The 15,823-nt window shown below is 36.2% G+C and overlaps 1 protein-coding gene across 1 annotated transcript in view; it reads right to left on the bottom strand.

Moving 5' to 3' along the window:
- Positions 1 to 15,823, bottom strand: part of LOC150088381 (phospholipid-transporting ATPase ABCA3-like) — a 286,503-nt gene that overhangs the window by 62,477 nt on the left and 208,203 nt on the right. Inside the window, exon 14 of the mRNA XM_090369476.1 lies at positions 1,907 to 1,992. Within this exon, the coding sequence (XP_090225602.1) occupies positions 1,907 to 1,992 (86 nt within the window). The remainder of the gene's footprint in view (positions 1 to 1,906; positions 1,993 to 15,823) is intronic.

The following is a 15,823-nucleotide window of genomic DNA, read 5'->3' as shown; positions in this document are numbered from 1 at the left end:
CCTGGCAGATATACCCTGGTCCTGTTCCACCTATCTTTTTTACAAAGCATATTCCCCGTTTCCCTGACAATAGAGTCACCAACAACTACTAGTTCCTTCGGGACCAGCGCATTCTGCCTTGGGGGTTGTCTCTGTGTCACGTGATGCCCGAGTGCAAGCTCTGGCGTTGATGTGGGCAGCTGAGAGCTTGATGGGCCCCTCAATTTAGTTTCTTCGAGGGCATCCACCCTGTCCTTCAAGCTCTCATATAGGCCCACAAGAACGCCGAGTTGTTGCCTGATATCGATACACTCCTTGCATCGCACACACACAAAGACATCCCCCATGGCAGTATCATGTCCCGTACCCGATTGCTCTGCAAACATCAAGCAAACAGTGCATTTTATAAGGCTGTGAGTCAGAGGACAACTGCCCCCCTCAGTTCTACTCTGAGCCACAGCACTTCCATTAGCTTGAGCCTTTTGCTTTGCTGCTCTTGTCTGAGTCATGATTCTATTAATTAATTAATTAATTATAATTAATTATGTTATGTTATTAATTATGTTAAATATAATTAATTATATTACATTTGTAATCTAAGTCGTTATATGTATTTATTTAAAAGTACAATTTAATTGCTAATGAAGTTCAACTAACGCTATCTAGTACGGTATATAACTATCGTATCACAAAGGCGGGAAAGTTAAGAACGGTAACAGTAATCTACGGACACTTAAGTATTAATTAACTTTCAAATCTCGCTGTCTCAATTCAGAATAAACTAACGATCCTTACTATGTCTATAAGCTACTTACAGAAATAATTCGATGTAAAAAAATATTCAATCAAGCGGCTAAACATGGCTAAAGAACTTCTCGTTCAGCAGAGTTGCAAACACGTGGATACCCTTACCGATACTTTTATGCAATTACAAGGCCGAGTGAAGAATAAATACACCAAATTAATCAGAAAATCACAAAATAATGTTATACTACTAAATTTAAATCAAAAGTTTTAGAAAAACAATAATTTCAAATCAATAAATAAGAAAAATCCACTTAGCGGCTTTGATCACGACCGTCTCCTAGTAGCCTCGTTAGCAGACTGACAATAGACACCTGTGAGGTGATCTGATTGAGATGTATAAGGCCTTGAATGGTTTGAGCAGGCTCAATGATGATGACATTCTTCTGTTTGCTCATATTACAAACCTGAGGGGGTACAGATTCAAAGTGAGGAAAGACAGTTGTAGAATAGAAGTGCAGAAATTTACCTTTAGCCAGTGGGTAGTTGATTGCTGGAACAAACTTCCATCTGATGTTGTGGAAGTTGATAGTTTAAATAAATTTGAGGGTTTACTAGACAAACATTTCTAGTGACTGGATGGGTGAATTGGGAAGGATTTTTTTTTTGGCTGGTGCTGTATAAGCTTGATTTCTTGTGTCATATGCCTCAATGATGTTAATGATTTGGACTGGCTACATGGATGGGTCAGAAGAATGGCAATTACAGTTTAACATTACTAAATGTAAGGTTCTCTGTTTAGGAAATAAAAACAAGGGCAATGTTGATTAGAGGAGCTGAAGGCAGTTGATGAAAAAGAAGAGTTAGGAATCATGCCACAGGTAAATATAAAATTCTATATGTGGTACACATAGGCGGCTAAGAAAGTATATGGTATAATCAGTCAGTTACTGGACTTCTTGTGCATGTAGGGAAAAGGAAGTTATAATTATTTATTTAAGCAATTTAGCTTATCAAATAAAACTGTCTGCAGAACTTTTCCTATATACTACGTCCGTAGTATCATGAGTTCTTGAAATGTCTCCTTGGCTAGGGATTTCACTTGCCACCCTAAACATAACAAACATCTCAGACCTGTTAATAATACCAAACACAACTATTCAAATTTTACTCTTATACTTACCAATTTGATTATTTTGCATTCCATGCCAACACATGGGGATTGGATTATGATTGCTATTAAAACTGTGGTTGCTAATCTGTCCAACTCTGTTAGTAAAAAAAAAAAAATTATGTACACAAAGATTGTAATTTATCCAAAAGCTCAATAACAAAAGTTGCAATTATACTAATAAAATTTTAATAAAGTTACAAAAGAAATCTATAACTTTTATTTGTGCTAATCTGCATGACATTCATGAGCTGTGATGTATATAAAAAAAATTATGCATATCAAGTGATTGTCATGAAGAATATCCAATAACATAATCTGAAGGTGCTGTGTAAGCACTATAATGCAATGAAATGGCAAGTGAATGAGCATCTAAGGATGCCTTTAAACCTGCATAAGGCAACAGTACATATAGCTGGTGCACTTTGAAGGGGGTCAGAAGCTGGAAGGTCAACACAGCAACTTGCAATTTGTGTGGATGATGATGTCCAAATAGTGTCCAACTAAAAATTTAGTTCGATGGTGAAATGTATCTATCACAATGGGAAGATTTCCAACATTCAAATGTCATTTGATTTTTTTAAAACAGAAAGCTATCAATACAGCATACAGTAATCCACAGTCATATACTGCAAAGAAAAAAAGGATTCAGTTTGATCATGATTGCTTAGGACTGTGGAAACATATAAAAGGTGTGATAATTATTTTGTCTTATCTTTCAGAAGTTTATTTTTCAAGCAACTATTGTATACTTTTCTCTGTTCCCTTCTTAGCATACTACCACATTAATAGTTTCTGAACATGTCAAGGAAACACCAAGCTCTCTCAACACAAGCATACTCACAACCATAACCTCTCAACTGATTCTGCAATTACCATTATTAAATTAAATTCAAGCTACAAGCTCCTTCAATACTTAACAATATGGAGTGCACTCTCCATACATGTGCATAGGTGGACTTTTAAAATAATTTGTTTATACAGAATTTTTCATAAGTTTTCGAATGAGACAACTATTTATTAATTAGAACTATATTAAAAATAGCAAGAGCTTAAAATGCCAAAATATAAGACAGAAAATATGCACTTTTTAATCTGATACCTTCTCATACCCCTTTTCTAAATAATTCATGCAACTAAACGGATCATGAGGTGAGTGCCGGTTTTATTTAAACTTTGACTAAAGTGCATATTTTCCATTAGAACAAGTACTTATTAGTTAGAGCAAATTAAAAGAATTTATTGAGAACCTGCAAATATCTTCATTATATTGAAATAATTTTTGTTAAAAACAGTAGTTGCTGTAATAGAATTTTACTGTACATAAATCAGATGCAAATCTATATAAAGTTAAGCATAGTAATATGAATAGCATAGGCATATGATGCAAGAAAGCAAGCTCACACAGCATCAGTAAAGGGGAAAAAAAAAAAAAAAAAAAAAACACTTCCCATTTCACCCACACATTTATCCACTTCCACAACGATGGATGGAAGTTTGTTCCAGCAATCAACTACCTGCTGACTTAGGACAAATCTCTGCATATCTATTCAACAACTGTCTTTCCTCAATTTGAGTTTATACCCCATCAGGTTTGTAATCTAAGAAAGAGGAAGAATCCCATCAGCATTGAGCCTTAAAAATCCATTCAAGGCCTTATACACCTCAATCAGATTTGTCCTTGCAAGTGCCTAGTCTCCATATGCTGCAATTTGCAGAATTTAAGCCTTTCTTTATAAGAGCACCTCATTGTTCCCCTCTCACAAGTCTTGTTGCCCTTCTTTGTACTCATCCTTGTAACTCTACATCCTTCCTAAAATGAGGCCTCCAGACCTGTATGTGTGGCCTGACCATTGTACAAGGGAATAATCATCTCCTTATCCCTGCTAGCAAAATCCTGTATATAATTGACAAGACCACATGATCTGCTCTGACTGCCTGTCTGCAATTCTCAGAAAACTTCATATCTGACTGCACAATTACCCCCAGATCTTTTTTTTCTCCACTTCCCTCAGTGTAGTACCACGTAATTCATACATTTCTCTGGGGTTACTGTTACCCATATACAGTACTTTGCATTTGTCGATGTTAAACTTCAGTTCACACTTCTCAGAACATCTGCCCAAATTTCTAGATCCTGTTGCAGTAGCATACTGTCATTAACCACCCTGCCAACCTTTGTATCATCTGCAAACTTCAACATTAGCATTAGTAGAGGCATTTGATGCAAGAAAGCAAACTTATGCAGCATCAGCCAAAAAAAAAACATAAAAAAAAAATAACCACTTCCACTTCACCCCTCTGTTCGTTCGAAATACCTGTCCAGCTGAGCCTTAAACTTATTTAGGCTATCAACTTCCACGACAAGGGATGGAAGTCTGTTCCACCAACCAACCACCCGCTGGCTAAAGGCAAATTTCCGCACGTCTATCCTACATCCTTCTTTCCTCAATTTGAATTTATGCCCTCTCAGGTGATTATTCTGAGCAAGAGGAAGAATCCCATCAGCATTGAGCATGCTCAAACCATTCAAGGCTTTATACACCTCTATCAGATCACCTCGCTGGTGCCTAGTCTCCAGACACTGTAATTTGCAAAACTTAAGCTTTTCTTCGTAAGAGCACCCCTTTGTTCCATTCACTAATCTTGTTGCCCTTCTCTGTACTCGTTCCAGCAGCTCTACATCCTTCTTGAAATGAGGCCTCCAGGCCTGTATACAGGCCTGGAGGCCTCATTTCAAGGTGTGGTCTGACCATACTCTAGGTGTGGTCTGACCATTGCATTATACAAGGGAATAATCACCTCCTTATCCCTGCTAGAAAAATTCCTATATATCATTGACAATACACCATGGGCTACTCTTGCAGCCCGTCTGCACTGCTCAGAGAACTTCATATCTGCCTGAACAACCACCCCCAGGTCCTTTTCATTCTCTACCACTGTCAGTGTAGTACCACAGAGTTGATACGCTGCTCTGGGGTTGCTGTTTCCCATATGTAGTACTTTACATTTGTCAATGTTAAACTTCATTTGCCACCTCTCAGCCTATCTGCTCAACCTTTCCAGATCCTGTTGCAGCAGCATAGTGTCAGTAGTGTCCTTGACAACCCTGCCAACCTTCGTATCGTCTGCAAACTTGGACATTAAGCTTGATATACCATCATCAATATCATTTATAAATACAGAAAACAATAATGGACCCAATACTGAACCCTGAGGGACTCCACTAATAACATTAGTCCACGATGAGCAGTGTCCATTGATTACCACTCTCTGTCTTCTCCCCCTCAACCACCCTTTATCCATAGCAGCAATTTGTGCAGCAGTCTTCCATGTGCAACAGTACCAAAAGCCTTTCTAAGATCCAAGTATATAATATCAAAGTTATTCCCTGCATCATAGTATCCAATCAAATTGGTCAGGCAAGACTTCCCGTTAACAAAACCATGCTGTGTCCGAGCTATAACTGAAGTCTTGTCCAGATGATCCTGCAGTGCTTCTTTAACCAGTGCCTCCATTAATTTTCCGGGAACAGAAGTTAAACTCACAGGTCTATAATTACTTGTGTCAGCCTTTGATCCTCCTTTGTGAATTGGGGTCATATTTGCACATCTCCAGTCCATGGGTACCTCCCCTGAGTCCAAGGAAGCTCTCATAATTATGACTAAGGGTTTGCTTACTTCCTTTGCTGCCTCCTTTAATATAACTGGATAGATCCCATCCACTCCAGGTGCCTTTCTTGTGTTTATCTTCAACAATTTCTCCTCCACTTTACTCTCAGAGATTACAAGATTATCTAGCTTACTGCCAGAGTTGAATACACCGCTGGCATTCCCCTCACTACCTTCATCACTCTCATTGATAAATATACAAAACAACAGTGGGCCCAATTCTGAACCCTGGGGGAATTCACTAATAACATAAGTCCAGAGAGTTGGTAATCAGTGTCCATTGATTACCAACTCTGTCTTCTCCCACTCAACCCTCCTTTTATTCATTATAGCAACTTGCTCTTAATGCCATACTGCTCCAGTTTGTACAGTAGTCTTCCATGTGCAACAGCATCAAAAGCTTTACTGTAAGCCAAGAATATGATATCAAAATTATTTTTTGCATTCAGTTGCTTTGTGACCACATCATAGTATTATCCAATCAAATAGATCATCAAGACTTTCCTTCAACAAACCCATGCTGTGTCTGAATTATTACTGCATTCTTCTCTAGATGATCCTACAATACTCTTTAACCAGTGACTCCATTATTTTCCCTGGAACAGAAGTTAAATTAACAGGTCTGTAATTACTTGTGATCCCTCTTTGTGAATTGGAGATACATTTGAACATTTCCGGTCTGTGGGTAACCCCACTGAGTCCAATGATGCTCTCATAATTATGGCTTAGGGTTTACTTACTTCCTTTGTCACCTCCTTTAATATAACCAGACAGAACCCATCCACCCTAGTTGCCTTTCTTATGTTTAAGTTCAACAATTTCTCCTCCACTTTGCTGTCAGTTATTACAAAATCATTTAGCTTCCACTTCCCTACAGAATTTCTCATGTGTGAATGTAGATGCAAAAATACTCATTCAGTTTGTCAGCTGTCTGAGTGGGATCATCAACAGTTAAATTATCAATAACAAGTGGACCAATCTGATTAATCTCCCTTCATTCTAGAGTTTACATAACTAATGAAGTCTTTGCTGTTTTTCTTTGCATCCTTTGCTAACGATTCCTTGTAATTTGGCTTTGATTGCTTAACCTCCTTTGTGACTTATTACAGACTAGCTTATAACTATCATAGGCTTCTGTGTCACCTGATAATTTATATGGATCCTGTGCATTTTTATTCTCTGCCATGAGTTTCATTTATCTGACATCCATTTTGGCCTGAACAGTATTTCTTAGTTGGTATGAAAAGGCTACTAGCTTCCAAGATTAATTCCTTGAATACTACCCATTTAGAATTTGCTATTTGTAACATTATCAGTTGGTCCCACTGTATAGAATTTGAAAAAATCTCCCAGACCACTGTAGTCACCTTTACGAAACAAAAACTCTTCTCTTTACCCCTGATGGTAGTTATATCTTTAAGTAAATCACACATCAAGTTCACTGTCATCACTGCCACCTAGTGGTTCCTTTATTACTTCTGGTTATCTCTCAGACATGCCGCTGTAGAAAACAATCATCCAGTAAATCTACAAAAGTCTTGCTAGTGTGCCAGTGACCAACCCACAAGTTCCAGTCAATATCTGGGAAGCTAAAATCCCCCATTATAAGAAATTCTGATTTAATGGCCAAATCTATTTCTCTGTATAGTTGTTCATTGTACTCATCAGAGTCATTTGTCCTATAGCACACTCCAACCCTCATTTTTGATTTCTCAGTGCTTATTTCAAACCAAACTGATTCAATGTTGCATTGCCAACTGGATGCACTGCCTTAGATTTTGTGTGTTTCTTAACTAACAGCACAACCCCTACTCCCTTTCTGTACACATTGTACTCCCAAATTTCAATTCTGTATTCCTTATATCTGTGTGACACCACGTCTCTGATATCCCAACAATATTGGCCTTTGATGTCTTGACCAGCACATCAAATTTATTTAATATACTCGTAGCATTGAGGTACATGCAAGTATACATGCAGCTGTTCTTATTCTTATTTACCCTAACACAGCCCATGTATTTACTTGTTTCACTGATGACTCCCAGCAGTTCCTGAAATCCCCAGCACCTCGCTTTCAAGGCTGCTGCTCACTCCAAAAGAAGCAGTGCAAGAATCACTTCTACCTATTCCTGCAGCTACTGTTAATCTATTAGTCTGCAAATCCCCTCAAGCTAGCAGTTTTCCGACGCAGCTAACATTGCCTTGACAGCACAGCAAATATTCTTGCCCCCTTTCTATTTAAGGGTATCCCATTCCTGTTGAAGCAGTCTCTCCTGTTAACAAGCACAGACAACACTGAGAAAAGTTCTACCCCATGAGCCTTGCACAATCTCTCCATTGCTGCATTGATTGAAAAGGCTCTCATCACATACTCCCTCCTATCGTGTCTGAGCAAAATTGCAGACACTTTCAAATTTAACCCTAACTTGTGTTTTTTTTTTTTTTTTTTTTCAACATTTACCTGTATTTGTTAATTAACTCTGTAGATCTCCTACACTTAATGTCATTAGTGCCAAAGTGTACAATAATATCATCTTTTGTGCCCTTAAAAGATGATATCTACTCTACAATCTCATCAACTTTTGCCCCTGGCAGGCATATCCTGGTGCTATTCCACCTATCCTTTTTACACAATATATTTCCTGTTTCTCTGACAATAACTAGCTCCTGTGGGACCAGCACATTCCACCATGAAGATTGCCACTGTGTTGCCTGATGCACAAGAGTGAGCTCTGGAATTGAGTTGGGCAGCTGAGAGCTTGATGGGTCCCCATTTAATTCTTTTGAGGACATCTACCCTACACCTCAAACTCTCATAGATGCCCATAATTGGCATCTAATTTCTTGATTCTCTGTGCACCTAGCACACAAAAGACATCCTCTTTGGCTAGATCATGCCTTGTTCCAGAAAGCTCCACGAACATTTCACATTTTGAAAATTTTTTAGACTGTGATGTGTTTGAGAATCACCCCCTTCGATTCTCCCCTGAGCCACAGCACTCCCACTATTCTGTGCACATTGCTTTGCTGCTGTAGTCTGAGGCATGACCTCCATTTAAATATAATTTAATTAACAATGAAAATTAATAAGATTTATAAATTTAGTTGATTAATTGACAATACTATATTAAACTAACAGACTGCTAATACAATGCTATGTATTATGCTATCTGCGCTAATCTAGTTTTACATTATACCTTATGTTATTAAGTTTGAGATATATGTTACGCTATTCCATATTGATCTAATATATGACAACAATAGCGGCAAGTTTCAAACGGTACAAGGATCTAATGGTACTATGCAGTAACCTACAAAATCTCTATCTAAATTCAAAATAAACTAAGTAGCATGACTATAAAGCTACTTCTAGAAAAGAAATTAATATGACAACTAAGTCAATAAAACAGCAAAAAGTTAACAAAAACTCATCCATTCACTGGAGCTGTAAAATCTTTGCCCGCATGTGGATGGATATCCTCATTCCCAAAAATAGTGTCATACTGAACAAATCATTAAAACCCTTATAATATAATTTATTTATACATTTATGTATGGATGCATAATTAGTTTTCTACCAGCCAAAAATTAACGCAAGTAACTATAAACATTAAAAGTCATAACACAACAATACCCACAACCAGCTGAACATTGTTTTAAAACAATATTGGTACATTCTTTGTCTAACACCAAGAATTATGCAATATATAATCAGCCCCTCATCTGTTTCAATGGATTTTATATAGTTTTAGTGATTCATAATGCATAGTATTTAAGGGGCAGAATAATTGAAAATATCAAAAAATATTCCAAAAGGAGGAATAAGAGAAAGCAATTACTGCTGGAGGAGTAACAAATTTACAATGATGTTAATAATATAAAGGTCTGCAAGCTTAAGTTATTTATTTTGGTATGACCTATCTATTTTTTTTTTTTTTTAATAAAAAAAGAAATATTTTAAAACAAAAATATGTATTGAACAAAGTAACAAAATAAGAGAGACTTCACACTCACCATGCTCTGATATAAGAAAATTGTGAGTTTTGATAATGTTAAAATTTCAGGCTGAAACTGAAAAATTTTTTAAACAAAGCAATTCTGGATCAATGAGAACACCAATAACTTAAGCATAAATGTGAATTAATTAACCAAACTAAACTAAAAAAATTTGAAAACAAGAAATTTATTAAAAACAAATGAACAGGAAAGAGCCTAACTGCTAACGTGTTGATTATAAAAAACTAAGTGAAAGACTACTACCACAGATAAATAAAGGAATGGTAAAATAGTACCAATCATGCCATCACTAGTCCTCAGTTTTTCAATTTACTTATTTTAGCAGGAATTAAAAAGGCAGTTATTTATATTTCACATTAACAACTAATAATATTTCACATTAACAACTAATGTGAAATATTATTTATATTTCACATTAACAACTATTGTGATGTGTTTAGTTCATGGGCTGGAAACCCTGAAATAACTAATGGAGGAAAACTCTACTCCTCTGCCTGAGATTAACTACATCTCCATTTGAAAATGACTAAGAATTCTTCCAGCCTCCAGCAGTATTTAAACTCAAACTTCTCCAAATGACTGTAAAGTGGCATAACTGTTATACCATCATGAAGGACATAAATAGGAAGACTACTTTATTCTGTTAACTTGTTATACAAATTTTTGTTGTTTTAAATAAAAATAAAAAAATCTTCGTTTACACCTGAACATTTTCCAACGGATCCAAAAGTTCCTAGTTTAGGCCTGTATATTTTGCATTGTCAATATTAATTTTCAGATAGCTTCACAATATACTTATTTAACCTTACTTTGGTATAACTTCTATCTATAGCAATAGCAGGCTTTTATGCTTGTTATTTTTTGCCTTATCCCGTGATATTTTCACTTATCCGATTCTTAAATAACAGATGTGTAATTAATGTCAGTAGATCATTAACTCAGACAAGCTAGCTACATCTAGCAACCAACATTACATGTATTGCGTAATGTTGTTTGCTAGATATCATCTTGAGAACATACTCATGAGAACCCGATTCATCCTGGTTGAGAAATACCAACCTAGATGAATCAGGCTAGCTATAAAAATATTCTGAAAACTAAATGACTATGACTTTCGATTATGCTTTCTTTTTCATCCATATTTTTGTGCATATTTCGCCATTATGTCTTAGGGCTGGTAACAGATACTTAATTATTTGATCTTAGATGTGATCCTTCTTGTGAATGTTACACTTACTGTTATGGTAAGTTGTCACTATTAACCATTTGCTAGTTAGATACCCAATTTAAGTTCCAATGACTCTATACAATATATTCATTTTGCTCTCTCTCTCTCTCTCTCTCTCTCTCTCTCTCTCTCTCTCTCGCACACACAACACAGGATGTTTCATAACATGTGGAAATGTACTCAGGATCAATTCAGTACCTTAAAACAATAAGAAAATCTCATAAAACGTGTTCCAATTCAGAATGGTTACGAGGCTATAGAGTTTTTAATGGTAAAAATGAATAAAAAATCAATAACAGATTATGTATCTAGTATGAATAAAAATTTCACTAGGTATGTTTTTACTTATTATTTTTTACCTTTGAAAATTTTCAACTCTAGCAGTAAGCTAGAGAATCTTGTAATAACTGAGGGTAAAGTGGAGGAGAAATTGTTGAAAATAAACACAAGAAAGGCACCCGGGGTGGATGGGATCTATCCAGTTATATTAAAGGAGGCAGCAGAGGAAGTAAGCAAACCCTTAGCCATAATTATGAGAGCTTCCTTGGACTCAGGGGAGGTACCCACAGACTGGAGATGTGCAAATGTGACCCCAATTCACAAAGGAGGATCAAAGGCTGATGCAAGTAATTATAGACCTGTGAGTTTAACTTCTGTTCCAGGAAAATTAATGGAGGCACTAGTTAAAGAAGCATTGCAGGATCATTTAGACAAGACTTCAGTTATAGCTCGGACACAGCATGGTTTTGTTAAGGGGAAGTCTTGCCTGACCAATTTGATTGGATACTATGATGCAGTCACAAAGGAACTGGATGCAGGGAATAACTTTGATATTATATACTTGGATCTTAGCTGGTATTTTGAACGAACTGGTATTTTGGCTCAGCTGGTATTTTGAACGAACAGAGGGGTGAAGTGGAAGTGGTTTTTTTTTTTTTTTTGGCTGATGCTGCATAAGCTTGCTTTCTTGCATCAAATGCCTCTACTAATGCTAAAATTACATAGCCATTTTTTTTTTTAAATTACTAAAAAAACTATTCAGAATCAGACACATGTTTATATAAACTCTTTCCCTGTTTTCAGGTCTTGAACTGAAAGTTCAGTCTACATGTTATGAAGCACCCTATATATAATAGCATATAACCCATCACCAGACTTCAGAAAAAACAAATACCCACTTTAAAAATGAACTGACTACTGTGCAAATTGGAAAATAAGAGATCATGTACCTAGCATGAATAAACATTTTACTAGGTATGTTTCTGAATAGTTTTTTAAATTACTAAAAAACTATTCAGACATGTTAATATAAACTTTTTCATTGTTTTCATGTCTTGAATTGAAAGTCCAGCTTATATGTTAAGAAGCACCCTGTATATACTAGCACATAATCCGTAATCAGAGTTTGGTAAAAAAACACAACTACCAACTTAAATTGAACTGACTACTGTGCAAATTTGAAAATATACTTATTCTTATTACAGTTTAATAACATACATCAAAGCATTTATGCTATGTTACTCAGTGTTTGAAAATGATATCCCTAAATGACCATAATCCTTTGCTCTGTACAATTTCTGGTGGTTACCCTTCAAGTTCATCATAAATGATTTTTTACCTTTGTTCAAGTGTCCTTGAATAGTTTACACACTTTGGATTATAAGAAACCCCATCAAAATAAATAATAAAGATAAGATTGATATCATATACTTGGATCTTAATATTTGTAAAAGAATAAGAGAAGTTTACCTCAATATGATATGTAGATAATACGTTTTCCATAATGATAGCTGAGCATTCTGGTCTCTAGCCAAAGCTATTGGCTGCAACTTTTTCCCATCTCTGCTCCCACCTCTGTCAAAACAAGATGGTTCTGTTGTCACTTCAGCCAAGGATAAAGCTGACCTGCCAGCATCCCATTTTTCTTCCAACTCATGTATTAATGATCTTGGTGAAACACCTCCCTCCATTCCCAACACACTCCATTCAATGCCTCCTGTGGTCTTCTTTCAGAATTTTTATGAAACTTGATTCTCAGAAAGCTCCAGGTCCTGATGGTATTTCTCCACTTTTTTTCAAAACCTGCGCTCCTGAACTTACTCCTGTTCTTTGCTGCCTTTTTTCACTTTCTTATTCCAAAGGTGTTTTTCCTTCAGCTTGAAAATTTGCTCATATCCAGCCAGTTCCTAAAAAGGGTGACAAATCCCTCCCATTACTTTCTAAAGTAATGGAGAAATCAATTAACCGCCAACTCTTAAACTACCTAGAAACCTTCTGTCTGATCAACGATCGCTAGTATGGATTCCATCAGTGTTGATCCACTGGTGATATTCTGGCTTATGTTAATCATTTATGGACAAATTCAATGGAAAAGTTCAGTGAAACACAAGCAGTTGCTCTTGACATCTCAAAGGCTTTCGATCATGTTTGGCATAAAGGTCTTCTAAACAAGCTTCCACCTTATGATTTGCCAATTGTTTTTGCAATTGGTTATCCAGTTTTCTCTCTGATTGCTCACTGAGGGTGATGGTAGATGGCTCTCTGTCTTCTAACGTCTCCACTAATGCTGGTGTTCCCCAAGGTTCAGTTCTTTCCCCCCCCCACTCTTTTTCTCTTGTATATTAATGACCTTCTTCTATTGACTGGAAATCCTATCCATAGTTTCACTGATGATAGCACGTTGTATTCCACTTTCCAGTTTGAGAAATCTTGCCCTGCTCAATCAGCTTCAACTTCTCGAATATCCGCTACCAATTCCTTAAATGCAGATCTCCTGGTAATTCTCCAGTGGGGCAAAGACAACTTGGTTGATTTCAATCCTTCTAAAACTAGGTCTTGTCTTATATCTCGCAAAATGGATTCTTATACTCCTGTGCTTATCTTTGGAGACACTCCGATTTCTAGGCAAGATGATAGATCTCTTTTGGGGATCACTCTGACTTCTAATCTCTCTTGGCATAAGCACATTACAAATATTGCTTCCTCTGCATCTAAAAAATTTGATTTTCTCTTTTGCTCTCAGCGTTACTTTTCTTCCAAACAGCTGTTCACTCTGAACAAATCACAAATCTGCCCTACCATGGAATATTGTTCCCATATTTGGGGGTGGTGCCCCCAAAACCTCTCTCCAGCTTCTAGATTCCATTCAGAAGAGGGCAATTAGGTTAATTAATGACTGATCTCTAACAGAGTCTCTCCACTCACTGTTTCATAGAGACTGTTTCTGCTGCATGCCTTTTCTACAGATACTTCCATGGGCACTGTTCTTCTGAATTGGCTTCTATAATTCCCGCTCTCTCTTTCAAAACAGTCTGAACACATGCCGCCACCAGCCAACATACATTTACTGTCCAACTCCAAACTCACAGAACCATCCTTTCATCTTGTTTATTCATTCAGAAGAGGGCAATTAGGTTAATTAATGACTGATCTCTAACAGAGTCTCTCCACTCACTGTTTCATAGAGACTGTTTCTGCTGCATGCCTTTTCTACAGATACTTCCATGGGCACTGTTCTTCTGAATTGGCTTCTATAATTCCCGCTCTCTCTTTCAAAACAGTCTGAACACATGCCGCCACCAGCCAACATACATTTACTGTCCAACTCCAAACTCACAGAACCATCCTTTCATCTTGTTTATTCATTCAACTGCAGTTTTCTGGAAACCTTCCTTCATACGTATTTCCTAAAAATTACAGTCTACAGAAGTTCAAGTCTAATGTCAACAGATATCTTCTTTCATCTTCTTAATTTCCAACCCAAGCATGGTACTAAGTACTATAGGTTCTAATACATCTTGTGGTTGGGGTTTTCATAAAATAAAAAAAAAACACTTCCGTATGATACTCTTCAGAAATTAAAACAAAAACAATTAAAAATTAAGAAAAAAATTGATTTAATGAAAAAATTGCAAAACGATTTTCTTTGCTAAAGCTGACAATGCTTTTCGACCGTATATCGTGATCACTGGAATGAAAATTACCGAAGAGGGGAGCATGAAACTTAAATAGGGATTATTTGTCATCACACACACACACATAAATAACCATGAATCAGAGATTAGATATGGCCCGCAAACATTAACAGAATTCTCATGTAAAGACATCTGGGAGTTGTAAATTTCGAGACTTTAGGACCTCCACATATTTTTTTATTCTATGTTTGAAGACATCCTGTTAAAGAAGTAGCTAAATTTTCTGGTGTTTCAGAAAGAATGATAACAAAAGTTTCTAACCTGAAATGATTAAATAATAAAAAACCTGAATTTTTTTCTAACTTCTTAAATACAGTGGACTCCTGCTTTACAATGGGATCACAATACGATCACTTCACTTTACAATGAGCTCTCCATGACATCATAAGGTCATGTTACAATAAAATATGTACTTTACAATTCCTGGACCATGTGAGTTGATGGAGTGATGATAGTGTTTCAGGCAATAGCAGCATTTTTAATATCTTAACCATTGTAGGGAGGAAAGGAAGTGCCAAAGTGTTTATACATCCTTTGGTTGAATGCTATACTTGTGTGCAGTAATGTATATGTATTGTGTAACTTTTTGACATAATTTTATTGAAATGAATTATAATTACAATGTTGCATAAACTGATAACCATGGCCTCTAAACAATGCACCAAGAAGAAAATTTCCCTTAAAATTAAACAAGAAATAGTGAAAAGACATGATGTGGTCTATAATTAGTGAATTTTCACTATGATTTCTTCCAGTCCACCATTTTTACCATAGTTAAAAAGAAATCCTTAAGAAAATTAAAGCAAGTGATGAATCCAATGCAGTGCAAAAAGGCAGAGAACTTATTGTAGAAATGGAAAGGCTTTTGTTACTGTGGATAAAAAAAGAAAAACAGATGATGGGTGATACAATTTCTGGATATTATATTTGTGAATGTGAAAAGCAGATTTTTGATGACTTAAAGGCTAAAGAATCCTGAATAAGTAATTATTCAGTAATAATGGCCTTAAAGTAATCAATACACAGGGTATGATTACTT

The sequence above is a fragment of the Mastigoproctus giganteus genome, chromosome 3 (assembly GCF_048544385.1).
Source record: "Mastigoproctus giganteus isolate SK-2022 chromosome 3, ASM4854438v1, whole genome shotgun sequence".
Taxonomy (NCBI): Eukaryota; Metazoa; Arthropoda; class Arachnida; order Uropygi; family Thelyphonidae; genus Mastigoproctus; species Mastigoproctus giganteus.
Note: the sequence above shows the minus strand (reverse complement) of the source record. Positions and strands in the feature narration are given on the sequence as shown.